General features: G+C 53.8%; 1 protein-coding gene across 2 annotated transcripts in view; it reads left to right on the top strand.

Annotated features, from left to right (window-relative positions):
• The first annotated feature begins 327 nt into the window (after positions 1-327).
• The window catches only part of PODXL (podocalyxin like), a 46,768-nt gene continuing 26,691 nt past the window's right edge, over positions 328-20,404 (top strand). The window contains exon 1 of one of the 2 annotated variants that reach the window (XM_043463739.1): positions 328-646. In XM_043463739.1, coding sequence (XP_043319674.1) covers positions 580-646 — 67 coding nt within the window. In that variant the 5' untranslated portion in view covers positions 328-579. The remainder of the gene's footprint in view (positions 647-20,404) is intronic. The other variant, XM_043463740.1, reaches the window with a different exon arrangement.

The raw sequence follows: 20,404 nt of genomic DNA, 5'->3' as shown, positions 1-20,404 counted from the left end.
GGCGGGCGGGCGGCCGGAGGGCCGGGGGCGGTCTGGTGCCGGGAATCACCCCAGCTACCGCGCCTTCCGGCGCTCACGCTCATATCCCCCCTCCCCTCCGCCCCGAGCAGCCCGCCAGGAGCCCGGAGCCCGGAGCCGGGAGCCGAGAGCGGGGAGCTGGGAGCCGGGAGCCGGCCGCGCTCCCCCGCCCGCCGCGCGCTAGGGCGGAGTTTCCTCCTCGGCTCATTGTTCTCCGCCCAGCGCCGCCCCGCCCGCGCGCTCCTGGGGAAGGGGAGGGGAGGGGGCGGGGGCCGGCGCGGACGGGACCGGAGTCGCCGCAGCCGCCGGCCGGGCCGCAGCCGCGCAGACACCGCCCGCGACGCAGCCGCCTGCCGCTCCTCTGCCGCCTGGCTCGGCGCCTCGGCCGGCTCTGCCGCAGTGGCCGCGAGGAGGGGCCACCGGGGCGCGACTCGGGACGCTCGGGCCACCGCCCGGCCGTCGGAGCCACCGCCAGGCCTCGCGGAGAGGCGCCCACACGCTCCCGCCGTCCGGACCCTTGGCCAAGCCCGCAGCCACCTGCTCCGCGCCCGCGCTTAGGACATGATGCGCTCCGCGCTGGTGCTCTCGGCGCTTTTGCTGCTGCTGCCGCTGCCGCTCTTCGGTGAGGGTGAGTGATGGTGGCTCGGGGTCCGCCGGGAGTCCCCTTGTGCCGGTGCGCCCCCGGCCAGGCCCGCTGCTGGGAAACGCGCCCTGCCTCGTGGCGGGACCCGGGAGCAGCCCCTGCGCGCACTACTAGCCGGGGCCACACGCGGAGCCCTGACCTTGCACCAGCCAGGCCCCTTCCCACTCCCGGAGAACGCCGCAGGTGCCGGGATCCGAGCGTGGGTCGTCCGGGTCTCCACGCGGGTGGAGTTGTGATGGGTTCTGTTCGGGCAAACGGGCGCGCCGGCGCTGAGTGGGCTCGCGGTCCTAGAGTCGGGACTTGGGACACCGCGAGCCTCCACGCTTCCGCTGGACCCCCAGCTCCTGGTCACTTTTTTCTCCGCGTTGGAGCCGGTAAGGGACGGTATTGTGTCGCCGTTAATTCCAGGCAGAGCGGCAGGCTGGGAGCTTATGAGGAAGTCCCCGAAGCAGGTGACAAACCAGTAACGGCCTTTGAGGCCGTGTGTTTCGCGTTCTGCCGAGTGGTTTTTCCGAGCTTCGTGTGCTCACTCAGCTCACTTGAACCTGTGCTGGGGCAGGTGGAAAGGGAATAAGTGGATTTTCCACAATCCCAGACTCAGTGGGGCCCCTGCCTCCAGGGCACCAAGGGAACAACTCCCTTCTCTGTGCATGGCCAGGAAGGTGCGAGTTCCTCCCAGCACTTTGTAGAGCAAAGAATTTCTCTCTCATGAAACGGGCTTGGGCTGTGCCATAGAAACACCTCCCCTATTTCTTCTAAAGGTGAAAATCTGGTGGGACAGGTACTGTCCCAGAGTCCCTAGGAACAGCTAGGAGTCTCAGCCCCAGGATAGAGAAGCATTTCTTTCTTGCCCACCTTGGCAGGTGTCTGCAGGGAGAAAGAGCCCTGTTTCCACTCTACAGTCGGCAGGACTGTGGTGAGTTGAGACAGAGAGGGGACCTTCTTCTTGGTAGGTGCTGCCTTTGGGACTAAAGTCTCAGGGGAAGGGTGGGGTGGCATGGCAGTGCAGTCTATTTTCTTCGTCACAGGGAACTTTGCTTTTGGGAAGGGGCTGGCGCTCAAGGAGCAAGTAGGTTTGGGCATCCTCCAGGGAGCGGCCCTGAGACTCCACAGCCTGGCCTGAAAAGAGTGAGTGGGTGAAGTGAAGGGGTGACGCCTGGAGGAGGGGTTCCAGTGTGAGGAACAGTCAGGACAGCTCTGAGGATGGCAGTCACCGCAGATTTGCACAACCTGCAGGGTTGAGAAGATGCAGGAGTGGGGCGTCTCTCCTCAGCCCTGCTCTCAGGTGGATGGACCTCAGTGTGGACCCGACGCTCACCCTTTCTGCTAGAAGCCTCTTAGCACCATCCAGAAGGGAGATGGGCTGTGTCAGGAAGGCGAGGGTAGTTCCCAGTGCCTCTGAGCTTCAGGAGGCTGAGCTTGAAGGAGAAGGTGGAGGCTGGGGATGAGACCTCTGTTCCTCTGTCCTAAGAGGCCACTCTGTCTGGAGCCACCCATAAAATGGGAAGAGCTCCAAGCCCAACTCCTTACTGGCTTCGAGGCTGGGACTGTCTTCCTTGGTACCTGTGCACTACCCAGAAACCCTGTCTCTTCCAAGAAGCCCTCCACAAGCCTAGCATGGGGCATGGAGTATGGTAGGAACTCCATCTGTGGTAAAGAAAAGAGGAACCATAACCTTGGTTCCTCTCCCACCAGCAAATCACCTGGACTTTCTGAGCCCAGGTCTCCAGTTCCTAAAATGCTACTATGGTATGCAGTGATAATGGGAAGTGCTTTGAAGAGTGTTAGCTGGCAAGGGACTGTCACTATTAATAGTATTATTTGCTATGTTGAGACCAGAGAAGGCTGAAGGGTGCAGGCTTGGTGTTTAGTGGCTGTGGCAGAGTTAGGAAGATCCCCTGGAGAAGGGAATGGCAACCCACTCCAGTATTCTTGCCTGGAGAATCCCATGGACAGAGGAGCCTGGCGGGCTATAGTCCATGGGGTCGCAAAGAGTTGGACATGGCTGAGCATGCCATAGGGACCCAGTAAGGACTGCTCGCTCTCTGCTCTTCTGAAGGTATGGCTGGCTGAGTTGCAGTCATCTGGGAGGGTGAACCCCCAAACTGCTGAAATCCTGTGATTTTAGTTCTAAGCAAGGTTTCAAGTAGAACAAACGAATTATATCCAGCAGGGCCCTGGGAGCTTACCTTCTATTGTAGGTGAGTCACACAGCATCAGCAGCATCCAACCCGATGCCGACAACCCATTAGACCCTTTTCTGGTTTGATATTCACTTGGTTGAACCATATGGCAAATTGTTCCTCTCAACCTGTTTCCACATCTGTAAGATAGAATGAAAGAGCTAGGGAACATCCAGTGTCACTGTGACATTTCTGGGCTTTTGCCGAAAGGACAGGTTGACTGAGCACTGTCTTAAGGGTCTGTCTGATTATGTCATTCGATGGATGAATCTTAGGCAAGGGAAAGGCAGCTAGAGGTGGTTGAAAACACTGGAACTTTGGATCAGACAGGCTTATATGACCGAAGACCAGATAGTGAACCTCTTTGAGTCTGTAAAAATTAACAACAAATCTCCATCTTGCAGGTTGTTCTGAAAAGGAGAGATAACATATTAATGAGTTTGCCATTGTGCCCAACTCACCGTCAGAACTCGAAAACTCCTGGCTATTATGATTAATAAACCGTACATCCTCTGCCCCCAGCATCAGGATTCTGCTAATGTTTGTGGGTGTCCATTGCTAAGCAGTAATAAAAAAACTGAAGCTTAAAGTGCCACGTGGTGTGGTTTTGAAAGGGCAGCATGTGTGGAGAAGTGGCAGGATTTGGGAAGGGGTGATTTGGGCAAAGTGAGGCAGGGGTTATAAAGGAATTTTATTTTATTTTTTAATTAATTAATTAATTTTTTGGCCACCCCATGCGACATGCGGGACTTTAGTTCCCTAACCTGGGATCAAACCAGTGCTGTCTGCATTGGGAGCACAGTCTTAACCACTGGACCACCAGGAAAGTCCTATACAGGGATTTTAAAATAAAAGGGTCAGCAGGGGGTGGGAGATCCTTCCTAGGGTGGCCCGAGGCAGAATGAATTGCAGGGTGTAGCGAAGACACAGATCAGAAGCTGGGGATATGATGGGGGCTTCTTGAGGTGAGGGGGTCAGTGAGCTGCAGGGAGGCTTTGGGGAGGAGGTGAACTTTCAGAGCCCAGAAAGAACATTCCATGGGGTGGGGTTGGGGACAGCGGGTGTTCCAGTGAGGTGCTGTTTGGGCTTTGAGGCAGGAGTGAGCTAGACCAGGTGGGGGCGGTACTGGGAGGAGACTGGTTCCAGCAGGCTGAGAGGGAGGAGCGGAGGGCTGGGGAGGTTGAGGGGAGACTCCCAGGGACACCAGGTGGCCGCTTGGCCAGAGCTGCAGGGTGTGGCTATCGGGGAGGGACAGAGTGGGGAGCTTGGCGAGCCCAGGAGGGCCCTCTGGGGGTCGCCCCGGACCTAGAGAAGGCAGGGCACAGAGGTGGGGAGAGAGGCAGCCCCACCTTTGCTTTTTTTTCTCACGATTTGGAGGGAGAAGAAAGGGTCCTGCTGAGTAGGGTTTTGATATCTCTGCCCCAGCTTTGGAAGCCCAGAAAGGAAGGGACTTCCACCTGGGGCGAATCCCCTGGGTGGGGAGGGCTGGAGCATTAACCCCCTCCGTCCTCGGGTATCACCTCTGCCAAGCTTTCCTAGAGGGAACCCAGTCCTGTTCCAGGGTCTGTGAGGGCGTCTCCTCCCCCACTTGGGGAGCCCCTCAGGGCAGAGCCGGTAGCATGTTCATCCCTCTTCCGGGGCCCAGTGCAGCACCGGGCACTGAGCTTAGGAATTGTTATTTGGACTGGGGAACTGGCCCCAGCCCCTGGCTTTTCAGGCTGTCCGGAAGGGGGAGGCATGAGGCCAGCTCGGACCCTGGTGGTGATGCTGGCCGCCAGGCTCTTTCTGCAGCAGCCAGAGCCGGTGGAAGCAACCGCAGAGGTTCGGGACTTCCAGGCTTGGGAATACAGACCAGCCAGGCAGCTGCTGTGAGGACCACTCAGCTCCTAAGGGAAGTGAAAGGAACCCTCCGGACAGCGCTGGGCACTTCTTGGGAGGGGCGTCGGAATGTAGATGACCCTTACCCCAGGAAGGGCCGGCTTCTTCACACCCCCGGGGGCCCTCTGCAGGTCTGCTGAGTACAAGCTCAAGCCGGAGCGGACAGCCTCCCACGTCGCTGGAGGAGAGTGACCACCCTCTGCCCACTCCCTGCCCAGCCGTCCGAGCCCAAGCCTGCCTAGAGACTTCATCAGATTGAGAGGAGGCTGGAGCTCTGCCCTCAGCTCTAGGCTTACTTCCTAGCCCTGCCCGCCGTGTGGGATGCAGGGCAGGGGGCTCGGCCGGGTGTCCGTGTCCTGTTCATCCCGTCCCCATGTAGTGGTGTGGGTCTCTGCTTGTCCTGTGTCCTGTCCGCTTTGTGGGGCTGTTAGAACATCAGGTGGCAGAGGATCTCCACTCTTCGGGCCACACCGGTAGGTATTCACAGCTGTAGGTATTCTCCTGAGGGAAAACCTTCAAGAAAATCTACACAAAAGATGCATGGTAAGGAGCCTCCTATTTGCAACAGTGTAGTCCATAACATACCTTCAAGTAAGCAGCCTGAGGGCTGTTCAAAATAGAATTCAGTGGACAAAGGGTGGTTTCCACAGTACTTCTGAATAACCCAGAAAATCAGAGAACACATAATTCTAGAGCAGGGAGCCTTCTGGAAATCATCTTCTACACCGCCTCGTGTTTTCAGATGAGGGGATGAACTTGCTTAAGTTCCCTGGGACTCCCGCTGGTAGCTTCTTGGGGACATGTGTGCACGTGTGTGTCTGCAGCCACAGCCACTAGTAAATGGGCTCAACCTCAGGGCTTATTCTTCCCTGGGCATCAGAGAAACTCCCTCCGACCCTGTGAAGGCAGAGCTGCGTGGTTGGTGGTGACGTCTCTGCTGGGTGCCCAGAATCTCTCCCCACCCCTCCTCTGGCCAGGTAAACTGAGGCTTCGAGCCACTTTGTCACTCAGGAGTTAGGCTCCCCTGTCACAGCGCTGGCCCCACGCGTTGTGACTGCGTGTCTTGCCTCCCATTGCCTGGGCGCCTCTGGTGTCCGCAGCATGGAGTCAGAATCCAGAACAAAGAGCAGGTGAGAAGTGATTGTTCGAGGACTAGTGCACAAATGCAGCATCATCTAGAGATTCAGGAGTGGCCCCTCCCCACATGTCCCCTCCCCACGTGCCCCCACCCCACGTGCACCCACACCACGTGCCCCCCCCCACGCGCCCCCTCCCCACACGCCCCCTCCCCACGCTCCCCCTCCCCACATGCTCCCTCCCCACGCACCCCCTCCCCACGCTCCCCCTCCCCACGTGCCCCCTCCCCACGCGTCCCCACCCTGTGCTCTCATACAGACGCTGCCGTGGCCCACTCCCACAGCCGGCACAGATCCCCAGCCTCTTGGCCTCCCAGCCACCCATCCTCCCACCATCCCCACCCCTTGCCCTGGCACGCACCACCACCACCCTCTCTTCCTTTGTAGCCTTACCCCCCTCGGGTCAGCCACCTCCAACTTCCCTAGGGCCAGGGCGCAGGGTGGCACCCTGTCCGCCAATTGTCATGGCCGGAAGGCTGTGGGCCTCAGCCCAGGGGGGAGAGAGTGTGGAGGAACGTCCACGTGGGGCTGGCCATGCAGCTCTGGCTTGGGGTGCAGAGGACCCTCTCAGAGCTGGACCCCTGGAGATGCATGGGCTGACCTGGGAGCCCACAGTTGTCTGACCTCTAACCTTCCAGCTCAGGTCAGCATGGAAGGGACAGTGGGAAGGCCAGGACACTTTGTAATTCTTCAACTGAACGTAGGCAAGGTGGGGTTGAAGCCATGCCCCCTTTGCAGCAGAAATTCATGGAGCTCTGTCTGAGGGATCCCTCCATCTCCATCTGGTCTGATTCCTGTGCTAATCTGCTTGGATCCTGCTGACTGGAGTGAGAGTTTCCAGTCAGGGCCACAGAACTTGCTTATGGACAGCCTCTATCGCACAGATTATTCCAGAGATGGGAAATGGAGGCCCCAGGCACCAAGGGCCACAGTAGATCACATAAGCAGCTCTTATTCCCAATGTCCACCTGCCTCATCTGCCATTTCCTTCAGCTCTCCACTGCAATGCCACCTCCTCAGAGAAGCTTTCGGGCCTCCACACCCCCATCCCTTCTCCCCTGAGACTTTTCTCCATATCTCCTTATGGGCATGCATTTCTTTGTCTTTCTCCTGAGTTGCACAGGGCAGGGACTTCTGCTGGTTAGTGCTATAGCCTTAGCACCCACAATAGTACCTGGCACATAGTAGGTATTCAATAACTATTTGCTGACTGAGTGAGTGAGCAAGAGGCAGAGTGAGCTGCGTTAGAACCTGAAATCTTGTCTGCCAGTTCTGGCTCTCCAGCTATGAGGCTCCTGACCTGACTCCAGAAGAGAGGCAGGTAGTAGGGAGGCTGGCCTCATCCGTGGAGGAATGGATGCAGAGACAGGAGGGCGAGCTGCCTTGTGGTCCAAGGTGGCTACTCAGGCTCCAGTTGTCAGGAGAAAAGAACAAGAAGGCTGCAGCTCTTCTGCTAGAAACCACACACACCCCATCCAGTTGCAGTTTGTTGAATGAAACCTGGTCCTATGGTCACATGTAGCTGCAAGGGAAGCGGGAGGAGCAAGCTTTATTTCAGGCAGACATGTGCCTAAACAACAAACGGTGCTTCTGTTGTGAAGAAGTGAAGGATGATGGGTATTGGAATAGGGCCCTGGCACATGGTATCATAGTCCTGCTCACTGGTTTTCTCTGCCCTCAGTCCTCATCTTGCAGAAAGGTCAACTTTGCATCTACCTGCACAAGTGAAACAAGCAGTTGGCCCCCAAGACCTGAGGCTTTGCCACCTTCTGGCTCAGCCAGGTCTGGCGTGGTCCTTGTTTTTTGTGGCTCCAGCCTTTTTGTATTGATGGAGCAGCTCCTTGTGATGCTCAGGGAAACCCAGCTCCCTCCCTTTCCAGTCCCTCAGCCACGAGCTGCACCAGTGAGCCAGGTGCCTTGGAGTCTTCCCATGAGCAGGGCCTCAGCCAGGGCAAGCATGGGGGGGCTCCTGTCCCCTACATTTCTCTGGATGGGAAAGAAGAGTTTCTGTGCCCCATGCTCCTCTTCCCACCTCAGCAAAGCTAGTGCAGGGCAGGGGGAGGTACCGTTCTTAGGACTTTGGTCCGTGGACACTTGTGAGAACAGCAGCTGGAGGCCAGTGACACTTAAACCCAGTGGAGAGGTTCTGTGAACTGTTTTAGGGGCCTCCAAGAGGTTGGGGTGCACTCCTGGAGGGGAAATCTAAGACTAGGTCAGTTTGGAGGGATCCAATTCCTATCCCATTCACTTGGTGAGGCTCTGCATTTATCTGTTCTATAGGGTTGGTCTCCACAAAAGAAGTCCTTTGAGAGAAGTTCTGTCTGTAGTCAAAGAGAAGAAAAACAGAAATCTCCTGGCATAATGCCCCAGGCTTCAAAGGCAGAAGCTTGAAACCCAAGTGGCTCAGTAGTAAAGAATCCACCTGTCAATGCAGGGGTTCTCTGGGTCGGGAAGATTCCCTGGAGGAGAAAATGGCAACCCACTCCAGTGTTCTTGTCTAGAGGGTTCCATGGACAGAGGAGCCTGGCAGGCTGCAGTTCATGGGGTCACAGAGTTGGACATGACTGAGCAGCTGGGCACATTGTCGCTTACTAGCCTTGTGATTTCAGACTTGTTTGCTGGCCTCTGTTTCCTCCTGCCTTCCTCAGTGAGGGTTGAATATTTCAGATGTCATGTCAGTGATGGGCCTGACATACTTTAGTTTTATTTCTTTGATTGGCTTCAGCTCTAGCCCAAGGTGAGGTGTGATGAAACAGACCCTGCCACTGCCCCCTCCCAAACTGGTGCATCTGCCATGGCCTTGCTGGGCTGAGCTTTCTCCTCCGTGACCTTTTCCCACTGAGCCACTGCAGCCAGGCCACTCAGGATGAGGGCCCCAGTTCTGTGGGATTAGTTTTACACCATGGTCCTGGATGAGGGTGGTTAGGGTGTGCTTAGCTAAGAAGGATCTCTGATGGTCAGGTCCCTTCCTTCCTAGTTCCCACCCGGGTGCTCCTCACCCCACCCTTAGGGGGCACTGCCCTTCACTTTGGGGCTTCAAGTCAAAACAGGCTTTCCTGAAGCCCCTTAGATCCTGACCCTGGCAGCTTCCGAGGTTCTTCTGCCCATCACCCTGTGAAATGGAGTCTCCCATCACATGGCTGTTTTTCCTTCAAATTTTATTAACTATAGCTGATTTACGATATTGTGTTATTTTCAAGTGGACACTTCAGATTCTTTCCATTATAGGTTATCAGTTAAACGTAGTTCCCTGTGTTTTTATAGGAGGTCCTTGTTCTTTATTTTTCATATAGTGGTGCTTATGCTTAGTTGCTTAGTTGTGTCTGACTCTTTGCGACCCCATGGACTATAGCCCGCCAGGCTCCTCTGTCCATGGGATTCTCCAGGCAAGAATCCTGGAGTGGGTTGCCATGCCTTCCTCCAGGGGATCTTCCCGACCCAGGGATTAAATCCACATCTCCTGCTTTGCAGGCAGTCTTTATCCACTGAGCCACCCAGGAAGCCTTTAGTCATTCAGTGGTGTCCAACTCTTTGCGACCCTATAGACTAGCCTCTGTCCCTGAAATTCTCCAGGCTAGAGTACTGCAATGGATAGCCATTCCCTTCTCCAGGGGATCTATAGTGATGCATATCTATTAATCCCATACTCCTAATTTATGCCTCCCTCCCCCTCTTCCCCTTTGGTAATTGTAAATTTGTTTCCTCTGTCTGTGAGTCTGTTTCTGCTTTGTAAATAAGTTGATTTGTACTATTTTCTAGATTACACATAGAAATGATAAATAATCTTTGTCTTTGTCAGACTTAGTATGAGAATCTCTTGGTGCAAATGGCATTATTTCATTCTTTTATGGTTGAGTAGTTATCCACTACATGTATATATGTATAATACACACACAGACACACACACACACACATACACACTACATCTTCTTTATGCACTTACCTGTCAATGGACATTTAGGTTGCTTCCTGTCTTGGCTATTGTGAATAGTGCATTTCTCTCTCTCTTTTTTTTACCTTGCATAAGTGCTCCTCCCGCCGCCCATGGTCCACTACCCTGTCCAGCATGTGGGTCTGAGTCTCTCCGTCTCAGTAGCTTCCTTTCTTCATCCATCCTCACCCTGACTCTGCGCCAAACTCCCAGCGACTCCAGCCAAGCCAACCAGTGAAGTATGCCGTTGGTTTTTCCACGGCCACCTCTATATTTTCTTTCTCCAGGGAGGGATGGAGGGGAGGCCCAGGGGTTTACAATCCAGCCTCTGATGAAAACCAGGCAACCAAGTAGTTCCTCACAAAGCAAGAGGTAGGAGGAAGGTAGGAACTCCTCCCGGAGCTGCCTTTGGTTTCTCCACAATAAATGCAATGGGCCATGACCCCGTGCCTCTGTTTACTGAGATGGTAAATCTGGGCTAGCACCATATGGGCTTTTTTTTTTTTTCCTTTCACAATTCAGTGAAATGAGCTGTGTCACAAACTGTCCAAAAAGAACACTAATACTCCTCAAAATATTGATAATTATGCTCTCAGTAAATGTCTGATAAATGAATAAAATATTGTTTTATGAATAAAAGGGAACCATGATCCAAAAAGTTTGGGAAATTCTGCCTACTCTGCTCCCGTTGGTGGAAAGTCAACACATACTAGGATCTGAAGTGGTCTGAGGGGGCCCTCATTACTTTTATTTAACCCCGAGTTCCTCAGGCACACGTTAACTGTGGAACCTTTTCCTCTTCTCCTTTCTCTTTTTAATAGAGCATCTATTGGGGGGATGCCAATGTGAAGGTAGTGACCAACTGTCCCAGTTTACCCAGGATTGAGAGATGGTCTGGGATGGGTGGGTGACTTTCAGAGCCAAAATCCAGACAATCCTATGTAAAGATCTGTGTGTGTGTGCTCAGTCATGTCCAACTGACTGTGACCCCGTGGGCTGTAGCCCCCAGGCTCCTCTGTCCATGGGATTCTCCAGGCAAGAATACTGGAGTGGGTTGCCATTCCCTTCTCCGGGAAATCTTCCCGACCCAGGGGTCAAACCTGTGTCTCTTGAGTCTCCTGCACGGCAGGCAGATTCTTTACCACTGTGCCACCTGAGAAGCCCGTGTAAAGACCTGGACCAGGTCAAATGTAAAAACACAACTGGCTGTGTCTGGGGTGTTGCAAAGCAAGATCTTCTATTTATTTACTACTTATTTGTGTATTTATTTGGCTGCCCTGAGTCTTAGTTGCAGCACACATTATCTTCATTGCGGCACTTGGCTTCCAGAGTGCAAGGGCTCAGTAGTCGCCCCCATGGAATGTGGGATCTTGGTTCCCCAGCCGGGCATCAAACCCGCATCCCCTGCACTGGAAGGCAGATTCTTAACCAGTGGGCCCCCAGGGAAGTCCCCTAAGCAAGATCTTGATGTGGTGATGGAGCTGGAGCAGGCCCTGCTTCCTTAGGGGCTTCATTGGAAACTGCCTGGAAGGCTGTGGCCACTAGGAAAGCTGCTTGTACCTGAGTCTGGTCAGGATGAGTGGCATTCAAGGCTAGTGGCCTCTCCTGGGTGCTTAATGGTCAAAGCGTTTCTCAGATGGAAGTTGGAGGCATCATGAGGACTGTGGCTGCATGTGTTTCTGATGTTGACCTTTCTACTCCAATGCAAGCAAACATTGTTTGCCGGTTGCTTCCAGCTTCTTTCCTGTTGTGCCTCTGCCCCTGCTGTTTTGAGCCCCTGACCCTGACATCGTGACTTCTCCATTTCCAATTCGATCTGAGTCTGTCATCCTGTCTCAAGTCTTGGAGAAGGGGGCTTCCAGAGCCAGCACCCTAAAATGGCTCATCAGAGGCAGTGATGCTGGGACTTTCCACTCAGTGCTGAGATCTCATCCACCCTCAGGCTGTCATTTTCCTGGGATTCAGGGAACCAAATGGCTGAAAGGAGTGTGTTTTTGTCTGCTGAGTCACCTGCTTGCCTGTGCTTCCCAAGCTGCCACTGGTAGGTGAGGCCCCTGCCTTCTCCCAGGCAGGTCCATGAGCTGGGGCCCCATGCTCAGGCAGGCTTAGTCCTGCACCCCAGTTCTAGGGGGCACTGCTGAGTAGTGTGGGCTGGGTCCCTGCCTTCCCACTGCGCTGTGCTGTCAGCCCACTCCCCAGGGCACCCCTTTACCAGAAGACCCTCAGAGCATCATGCAAGATTGCTTACCACCCGCCTCCCGCCCCCCCCCACCTCGAGGTTATCCTGGTGTCAACTTCTCTGCAGATACAGTGGGTCAGGGCCCTAGAGAGCTTGTGCTATGGACAGCTAGCTTTTTGAGAGTCAGGCTCTTGTCTTTGCCTCCCCTCTCTCTGCCAACCCCCTTCCCCTACTTCCCCCTTCCCCCACTCCACCCCACCCCACCCCCCACCCCCGACCCCCGCATCCTGGGAGGTTGCAAGTAGCTGGAGAAACACTTTGGCTCTGCTATGAAGCCTGAGGGCAATCTGGAATCTGATCCTGACCACACAAATTCACTTCTCTGAATTCCATGGGCAGCTGTTTCAAGACACTACCTATAAGTGCCCCTGGGGTCTCCTGACAATTAAGGTAGGTGTGTGTGTGTGTGTGTGTGTGTGGGTGTGTACATGTGTTTTCTCATTTGTGAGTGAGGGGCTGTTACTTGGTGGTCTGAAAAGGACTGACTTGCCTGATGGTCTCAGCCCCAGAACTACTGGCATAATGGGAATGGATTCAAGCTTGTGGATCTATCCAGGAGGGCTTGGGGAGGGGGGAAACTGGGGAAGACTAGACATGGTAGCATGATGCTTTTTGGGATGGTGATGGAGGTGACGGGGTGGGGGGCTGTTCTCATCACAGTTGGTGGACAGCCAGTGACACCTTGAATTCCTGGAAAATGTGAACTGCTCTCTCCTCTTCATCTCAACCCAAGTCAGATGGTTCCTCCTCCCTGTCTGAAGGCAAGGAGGGGAAGCAGGAGCTAGAACCAGGAGCGTAGGGGCATATGTCCCCCAGGAGAGACAGCCACACTGGGAATTGGACTACAGAATTCTGGTTACCAAAGGAGGTGTGACCTGGTGCCCAGGACGATGACTATCTGTTTGCCCATCTCTCCCTTGTTGGAGGGGGAATCCATGATTTCTAGGGTCCCCTGGTCCTGACGGCTTCCTGGGTAGCTCAGCTGATAAAGTATCTGCCTGTAATGCAGGAGACCCTGGTTCAACCCCTGGGTGGAGAAGTTCCCTTGGAGAAGGGATAGGCTATCCACTCCAGTATTCCTGGGCTTCCCTGGTAACTCAGTTAAGAATCTGCCTGCAATGTGGGAGACCTGAGTTTGGTCCCTGGGTTGAGAAGATCCCCTGGAGAAAGCGAAAGGCTACCCACTCCAGAATTCCATGGACTGTATAGTCCATGGGGTTGCAGAGTCGAACACAACTGAGTGACTTTCACTTTCACTTTCTGATTCTGACAGTATGACCCAGGGATGCAGAGGAAAGTGATGTCTGCACGGCTTCTAGAGCAGAGGACATACTCAGAATAGTCACGGAGGACTGTATACTGAGCCACATCCGGCCCTGTCTGCTCTGTAGCTCTCTGCCTCTCTCTGGCCCCTGCTTCCTCAGCCTGAGGAGTGAGCATCAGCTACTCCTCTGGCTGCATCTTTAGGCATGATGCTACCACTCTAAAAGCAAAGACAAGTCTATAAGGGACCGGCCTCTCTGAAATCCTATGGCCCTGGATGTGCCACCTCCAGAGCACTGCACCCACTTTCCAGATGGGAAATTCAAGGCAGGAGGATCATGGTGGTTTACCAGAGATGGTCTTCCACTTGAGCACTTCTGTCTTAGTGCTTGAGACGTAGGGGTACCAGAGACACTTGGCCTAGACATCCAGGCTTCTGCACCCACTTGGAGGGTGGTGAGATGCAGGGAAGAGAGTAGGGAACGGCAGGGTTGGGAGCCTGTGAGGCCGAGGACGAGAGGTGGTGCCTTCTCTTCTCCACCTAGGAGAAGGAGCCCCGGGTCTGACTTCAGAATCACCTGTGTGACCCAGGCAATCCTGAACCCTGTCCCGACCTTTGGAACCTTGAAGGGAAACATTTCATTTTGCTCCTAGTTTCTTCTGAAAAGAAGAGCTGTGAAATCACTACATGGGGTGTGGGTGTTCACATCTTCTGTTCTGGTGACACAGAGCCTCCTTGGCTACTTTTCAGTTTTAGTTCAGTTCAATTGCTCAGTCATGGCTGACTCTTTGTGACCCCATGGACTGTAGCACGACAGGCCTCCCTGTCCATCACCAACTCCCGGAGCTTGCCCAAACTCATGTCCATCAAGTTGGTGATGCCATCCAACCAACCGTCTCATCCTCTGTTGTACCCTTCTCCTCCTGCCTTCAATCTTTCCCAGCATCAGGGTCTTTTCCAATGAGTCAGCTTTTTGCATCAGGTGGCCAAAGTATTGGAGTTGCAGCTTCAGCATCAGTTCTTCCAATGAATATTCAAGACTGATTTCCTTCAGGATTGACTGGTTTGATCTCCTTGCAGTCCAAGGGACTCGCAAGAGTCTTCTCCAACACCACAGTTCAAAAGCATCAATTCTTCGGCACTCAGCTTTCTTTACAGTCCAGCTCTCACGTCCATACATGACTACTGGAAAAACCATAGCTTTGCCTTTGTTGGCAAAGTAATGCCTCTGCTTTTTAATACCCTATCTAGGTTTGTCATAGCTTTTCTTCCAAGGAGGAAGCGTCTTTTGATTTCATGGCTGCAGTCACCATCTGCAGTGATTTTGGAGCCCAAGAAAATTAAGTCTGTCACTGTTTCCATTGTTTCCACATCTATTTGCCATGTAGTGATGGGACCAGATGCCATGATCTTCATTTTTTGAATGTTGAGTTTTAAGCCAGCTTTTTCACTCTCCTCTTTCACTTTCATCAAGAGGCTCTTTAGTTTTTCTTCGCTTTCTGTCATAAGGGTGGTGTCATGAGGTTATTGATATTTCTCCCAGCAGTCTTGATTCCAACTTGTGCTTCATCCAGCTCGGCATTTCACATGATGTACTCTGCATATAAGTTAAATAAGTAGGGTGACAGTATACAGCCTTGACGTACTCCTTTCCCAGTTTGGAACAAGTCTGTTGTTCCATGTCTACTTCTAACTGTTGCTTCTTGACCCAAATACAGATTTCTCAGGAGGCAGGTAAGGTGGTCCCATCTCTTTAAGAATTTTCCACAGTTTATTGTGATCCACACAGTCAAAGACTTTGGCATAGTCAATAAACCAGAAGTAGATGTTTTTCTGGAATGCTCTTGCTTTTTCAATGATCCAATGAATGTTGGCAATTTCATCTCTGGTTCCTCTGCCTTTTCTAAATCCTCTTGAACACCTGGAAGTTCTCGGTTCATGTACTGCTGAAGCCTGGTTTGGAGAATTTTGAGCATTACTTTGCTATCATGTGAGATGAGTACAATTGTGTGGTAGCTTGAACATTCTTTGGCATTGCCTTTCTTTGGGATTGGAATGAAAACTGACCTTTTCCAGTCCTGTGGCCACTGCTGAGTTTTTCAACTTTGCTGGCATATTGAGTGCAGCACTTCCACAGCATCATCTTGTAGGATTTGATATAGCTCAACTGGAATTGACCGCTTGACTACTACTTTTTGGGGGTGACTTTTCAGTCATTTGGATACCTGGCTGTGGTCGGGCCTGACCCTGATTCCTGATTCACTTCCTAGGCGGGGTGAATAGGAAACTGAGCTTCCTTGACTGGGCTCTAAGGTCCAAACATGAGGACAACTTGGCTTTGTTTAAAAGGAACGTGGCTTTTAACTTTTCCTGCAGGCCTTGGTGGGGGACAGGGGGCGGGGCTCGCCCTCAATTGTTCAGCCATATTCATTTGGGAGAATTGTTTGTTCTTTTAAGCAGCACCCGACCAGACCCCCACTCCCCCCCAGCCAGTCCTCCAACACCAAAGAAACCCAGATTTCCTGCTCTACGAGGGGAGGAGTAGTCTGCCTTTCCCCTGCGTCTCTGGGCCAAGTGCAGAGCAGAGTCATGGGTGATGGGGTTGGGGCTTTATTTAACCCACTTTGTAGAGTTAAGTGGGGTTTCAAGCTGGGAGCAGACGGACCTCAACTCCTACCCACCCCCGCTCTCCCAAAGCGCTGCACATTTAGTCTGGGGACCGCGTTCTAACGTGGATTTTCCTACAGCAAGAAAGATGCAGGTGTTATTCCTGGAAGGGGAGGCGTCTCTCCAGGACAGGAAAAAAAAAAGTTTGGAAATTTGGAAAGCTGAGCCTGCAGCCTTCACCTTCAGCTTCCAGCAGGCGGAAACCTATCATTCCCTGGGAAAATCACAGGCTGCCTTTCACAGAGCTTGCTCCCTGGCTCCCAGCGGCCACCGGCTCACCGTTGGTGCGGGACTTCCCTCTGGCTCCTGGTCCTCATTTTGTTTTGGGGCCAGGAGTGGCGACTGGTCCCTGGCGGAGGTTTCCAGGGGCAGCTGAGAAACCCGTACACATCTGCGATTTTCACGGCTTCGGGAGGGGGGAGGGTGGCCGTGGGAATGACAACGTGCTCCCGCGGAAAAATATTTACCAGGGTTGTTTTTGAACTGGCTGCTGAGGAAGGAGTTGGATGCCAAATGCGCTCCTGCTTTGGCTGCATCCCAGGACCGGCGAGCAGCAGGTGCGGTGCGGGGGTGGGGGTGGGGAGCAAGGGCAAGGAGAATGTGGGCCTGCAGGGAGAGCGGGGAAGAGCCACTGCCAGGGACAGACCCCCGCCCCCAACTAAAGTCCTGCTCCGCAGGCTGTGCCTGTATCTCCCCAGCCCGGGGCTCCGTTACAAGGAGCATCATGAGGGCACCTCCCCCACACCGGATAGGGGAGACCCAGATGGGACCCTGCTCAATCTGGCGGCTCAGTGTCTGGTCAGTAGGACAGGCGCAGCAGTGCTGCTTATAAGCTTCAGAGTAATGAGGATACACGGTTTCTGATAGTGGTTGGTAGAAAACTGCACGGTGAGAAGAGAGAGGAAACACATACTTACCGTGCCCTTGGCCTCAGACGTGGCACAGGTGCAGCAGGACGTGAAGACGCCCCCCCCGCCCCCCGTCCCCCCTTTCTTGAGCTCTGGGCACAGTGTCTGTGGCTCCAGCAGGCTCTTGGCACAGTGGTCAGCCCGCCTTCCCATTCCAGCAGACCTCTGAAGAATTGGAGTATTTTGACATCCCCCCTCAATGCTTAGACATTTTAAAAACATTCACTTTGTTCTAAGGGAGGCCTTTCTCTTTCCCCTGACCAGTAGACCAGGCCCCCCCAGGAAGCCCCAGGCTCACTCAGGACCCGGGTCTCCCACCCTCCAAGCTCCTTCTCCTGGTGGAGGCTTGTACATCACACTCAGGATCCTTGAAACAGATCTTAAGGAGGAGCTGAAGGCTCTCTGCCCCTTTCCCAGGGTGCTGTCCCATCGTCCTGACCTTTGTACGGGAGCCCAGCTCCCCGGCGATGCACGTCAGCCGGGCATTACCCCACCCACCACAGGTCAGTGGGTTGGCGGCCGCTGGGCCGGCTGCCCGCTCACACAGATCAGGCTTCACATGGTCGCAGCAGGCCGCGGGATTAGGAGGCCCGGGTAGGGTGTTGTTTTAAGGGGGTTAGTCCGTCTTTCTAGTACAGGAGGAGCTGCGGCCCCACCACGAAGCCGGACACACCTGTTTCCAGCCTCCCTGAGGCGCAGCAGTGAGGGTGGTCAGAGGCAGGAGGCTGGCCCAGGCCGGGCACCTCCATGGGGGGCGCGGAGGAGGAATCAGGAGGGATAGCAGGCGCTCAGGTAGAGATGGGCTGACGTCCTGGGTGACCAGAGCTGACGAATTCCAGGCTCTCCTCTTACCTCTCTGCCATCAGCAACAGGATCATGAGTAATCCAGAGAGCGCGTTTTGAAGCGTCTTGTTACAGGGTTGGGGTGGGGTTCTGCCCTCTGACCCCACCTGGAGAGCGTCTGCTGGGGGTGGGGTGGGGGTGTGCAGCCAGCTCTGGCCTGGGGTTGTCACTAGGAGGGATCAGCAGAGCTTGCTGAAGGCCCCCTGCACTAGCCTGGGGGATGGGGTGGGGAGATGAGAGCAGGGCTGCCCTATAGCAGGTCTCCTGGCTCCCCACCCTGCTCCTGCCCCTCCAAACCTTCAAGGCCCACGGCACTGGAGGCGCACTCCTGAGTGAGCGCCCGCCAGTCAGGGAGTGGGTCTGGGGCAACAGCCAAGTAGAGTGGTCCACTCGGGGAGGGCCTGAGATTCTGCCTGACTCTGGGACCCGGGTGGCAAGGAGGTGCTCAGGAGGTGGGCCCGGGGCCAGCCCTCCTGGCCTCTCCCTGCGCTTGGTGGGGCCCATCCATGCAGCTCAGCCTCCACACGGACCTGCCCGAAGCACGGCCCATGCCCCAGGGCCTGCGCCGAGGCCACCCCGGTGCCCACGGGCAGCAGGACAGGCAGACACAGAGAGCAGAGTACCACACTGCGGGGAGGGGACAGTCCACACCTACACGCCACGATGAATCACACTAATGAAATGCCGATGGAGTGAAGCCAGACCCCAGAGTCACACTGTATGATGTCATTGATCCAAAATTCCAGGCCAGGCAAAAATGATCTCTGATATTTAAAGTCAGAAGAGAGGTTGCTTTGGGGCTGGGGAGTGACTGGAAGGGAACAAAGGGAAGGCTTTTAGATGAGGTGTCCTCTTCCGCCATCTGGGCGCTGGTTGTCAGCGCCCCGTCCTCCCCTGTGATGTGTGATACGTAACTCTTCAGTGAGACCTTGTTAAAACAGAGGGGCAGGGGGCTGTCCCCCGAGGCTCTCCGGCACACGGCAGGAGCTACCTGAACCCACAGAAGCAGATGATCGGTAGCCAAAACCCCGGGACCCCAGGCAGACAATTCTGGTGGGCCAGCCCGGGAGAAAAGCTCTGTGGACGGGAGCAACCAGCCCCTGAGAAGAGAAAGGGAGCCAAGTTGGGTGCTGCTGACCTGGGCGTCGGGCTGGCCAGTGTCTACCCGAGCCCCACCCCTGCCCCCAGCTGTCACTGGCCATTGCCCTCAGGGTCAGAGGAAGTTTGAACCAGGGGCCCCATCCCTGGGAACACTGGTGATGTGCAGATTACAAGGCACGAAGGGTATGACCGTGGCTGCCTCCACAGCATCGCTCATACACAGAACAGTATACCTAATGGGGTCCACAGCTCTATAAAAACCTAGCCTGCTAGCCCCCAGACCCAGGAGGGGTCGTGTGCATCAGGGGCCAGCAAACTGCAGCCTCGCTGCCTGTATCTGTATAAATATAGTTTTATTGGAAAGCAGCCACGTCTGTTTATTCACACACTGCTTGTGCTTGCTCTCGGGCTACAGTGGGGTTGGGTAATTGTGACCGAGACTGTGTGGCTAGCAAAGTCTGAAATACTTAACTCTGTACTTTCCTGGGGGTCCCGTAGCTAAGACTCCACACTCCCAATGCAGGGGGCCTGGGTTCCGTTCCTGGTCAGGGAACCAGATCCCAACCGCTGCAACTGAGACACAGCACAGCCAAATAAAGAAAGAAATGTTAAAAAAAATCTCTTTACAGAAAATGTTTGCCAACCCGTGTTTTACAGTTCCCTGTCACAATATCATTATCCTACAAATGGGAGTCAGGGCCCAAGAAGTGCAAATGTCTCGCCCAGATAGTAGCATGCCCCCACCCCCGTCTAGAGCCAGCCCCTGACTCCTAGCCAGCTGTTCTTCCTCAGCCCCACACCCTGTGTTAGGAGGCCTAAGCCACCTGCGCACTTAGTACAAGGTAGATACCATTTTCCACCTTGTTTTCTTAATAACAGAAAATTCTTTTGAGTTTTTTCTGTCAAAGCCCTGGCCCTCAGTTGATAGTATATTTTATTTTTATTGAAGTATAATCAACTTACAATATTGTATTTATTTCTGTTGTATAGCAAAGTGATTCAGTTATACATACATATATATACATTCTTTTTTCTAGATTCCATATATGAGTGATATTGTATTTGTCATTCTCTTTCTGACTTATTTCACTTAGTATGATGATCTCTAGGTCCATTCATGTTGTTGCAAATGGCATTATTTCGTTCTTTTTTATGACTGAGTAATATTCCATTCATTAAAAAGACTGAAATAATTCCATTTGCAGCAACATGGACGTAACTAGAAATTATCATACTAAGTGAAGTAAGTCAGAAAGAGAAAGACAAATACCATAAATATCACTTATATGTGGACTCTATTGAAAAAGAATGTATATGTATGTACAACTGAATCAGTCCGCCAACAAATATTCCATCAGGGCTTCCCTGGTGGTTCTGCAGTAAAGAATCTGCCTGTCTGTGCAGGAGACATGAGTTCTATCCCTAGGTTGGGAAGATCCCCAAGAGTAGGAAATAGCAACCCACTCTATTATTTTTGCCTGGGAAATCCCAATCCCATGGACAGAGGAGCCTAGTGAGCTTCAGTCCACGGGGTCACAAAGAGTTGGACGCAGCTTAGCAACTAAACAACAACATTCCATTGTACATGTGTAC

This window comes from Cervus canadensis, chromosome 3 (assembly GCF_019320065.1).
Source record: "Cervus canadensis isolate Bull #8, Minnesota chromosome 3, ASM1932006v1, whole genome shotgun sequence".
Lineage (NCBI taxonomy): Eukaryota > Metazoa > Chordata > Mammalia > Artiodactyla > Cervidae > Cervus > Cervus canadensis.
This window is presented reverse-complemented; position numbering and strand designations above follow the sequence as displayed.